Below are 1655 nucleotides of genomic sequence, written 5' to 3'. Positions count from 1 at the left end.
GAGGCCCGACCATGTCGAGCCCCTATACGGCAAACGGCCATGTAATGGGAATGATTTGGAGGGCCTAGGCCGAGAGATGTGTCTGCCGCGCATAGTACTAGCATCCCTCGTAGGAGCGTACTAACTTGGTGGCGTTGGCAACTGCCATCGGCCAGTAGAACCCCTGGGGGAAGGCATTTCCGACGAGTGCCCGAGGCGCCGCATGGTGCTCGCAGGCCCCTGCGTGCAAGTCCCAAAGTAGGGCTTGACCTGCCTCGGTAGTGATGCATCGTTGGAGGACATCGGAGGGACTTCGCCTGTATAATTCACCATTGCAAAGGACGTAAGTTTTGGCTTGTCGCGCAAGTCGTTGGGCTTCGGTCCTGTCGCTAGGAAGCTCTCCTCGAGCAAGCCAATCAAGGAATGAGATTCACCAGTCTGCGTCCTTGTCGTTCTGGGGAGGCTCGGTGCTGACTTTCATGACCTCGGGCTTGGTTGAAAGAGTCTCGGTAGCAGAGGGGGCGTCGAGCCCCGTGGTGGTTTTGGCCAGTGGGCCCTCTTCCGCTGCCGAGGCGTAGTTAATGGAAGGCTTGTAGAGGTCCCTGGCAAAGATGTTCGGGGGGACCGGAGCCCGAGCCGAGGCCATCTTTGCTAGTTCCTCCGCGGCCTTGTTGTATTTCCGTGCGATGTGGTTGAGCTCGAGACCATCGAACTTGTCTTCCAGGCAGTGTACCAACTTGCAGTACGCCTCCATTTTGGGGTCGAGGCAGTTTGACTCCTTCATGACTTGATCGACGATGAGCTACGAGTCGCCCTAGATGTCGAGACGCCGTACTCCAAGTTCGATGGCGATCTATAAGCCGTTGACGAGGGCCTCATATTCAGCTGCGTTGTTGGAGGTGGCGAAATGGAGCCGAACCATGTAGCGCATGTGTACTCTGAGGGGCGAGATGAAGAGCAGACCCGCGCCTACCCCGGTCTTCATTAGGGACCCATCGAAGTACAGGGTCTAGCACTCCGTCTGAATTTGAGCTGGTGGCAGCTGGGTGTCGGTCCACTCTGCTACAAAATCGGCCAAGACCTAAGACTTTATTGCTTTCCGAGGCGCAAAGGTTAGGGCTTCCCCCATGAGCTCGACGGCCCACTTGGCTATCCTACCCGAAGCCTCCCGGTTATGGATTATCTCTCCCAAGGGAAAAGATGACACCACGGTCACTGGGTGAGACTCGAAGTAGTGGAGCAGCTTGCGCCGGGCCAAGACTATGGCGTAGATCAACTTCTGGATGTGGGGGTATCGTGTTTTGGTCTCAGAAAGCACTTCGCTGATGAAGTAGACAGGTCATTGGATGGGTAGGTCATGCCCCTCTTCCTGCCTCTCTACCACTACGGCAGCGCTGACCACTTGGGTCGTTGCGGCGACATAGAGTAAGAGGGCCTCATCCCTGACCGGCGGTACTAGGACGGGAGGATTGGTGAGCAGTGCTTTGAGCTTGGCGAGGGCTTCTTCGGCCTCGGGGGTCCAAGAAAAGCGTTTGGATTTTCTCAAGAGGCAGTACAGAGGCAAGCCTTTTTCACCGAGGCGCGAGATGAAGCGGCTCAGGGCCGCAAGGCATCCCATGACCCTCTGCACTCCCCTGAGCTCTCGGACTGGTCTCATGTTGGTCACGTCCGAGACC

At 57.0% G+C, this 1655-nt stretch overlaps 1 protein-coding gene across 1 annotated transcript; it reads right to left on the bottom strand.

Moving 5' to 3' along the window:
• Window positions 1-409: 409 nt before the first annotated feature.
• LOC136536358 (uncharacterized) lies at window positions 410-733 on the bottom strand. Its single transcript, XM_066528680.1, has one exon. The coding sequence runs from the start codon at window positions 731-733 to the stop codon at window positions 410-412; it is 324 nt and encodes a 107-aa protein (XP_066384777.1).
• Window positions 734-1655: the final 922 nt, after the last annotated feature.

This window comes from Miscanthus floridulus, chromosome 2 (genome assembly GCF_019320115.1).
Source record: "Miscanthus floridulus cultivar M001 chromosome 2, ASM1932011v1, whole genome shotgun sequence".
Classification (NCBI taxonomy): domain Eukaryota; kingdom Viridiplantae; phylum Streptophyta; class Magnoliopsida; order Poales; family Poaceae; genus Miscanthus; species Miscanthus floridulus.
Note: the sequence above shows the minus strand (reverse complement) of the source record. Positions and strands in the feature narration are given on the sequence as shown.

Bases quoted from the DNA above. Each gene is read 5' to 3' on its own strand.
- LOC136536358 (XM_066528680.1), bottom strand. From the start codon at position 733: ATGGAGGCGTACTGCAAGTTGGTACACTGCCTGGAAGACAAGTTCGAT.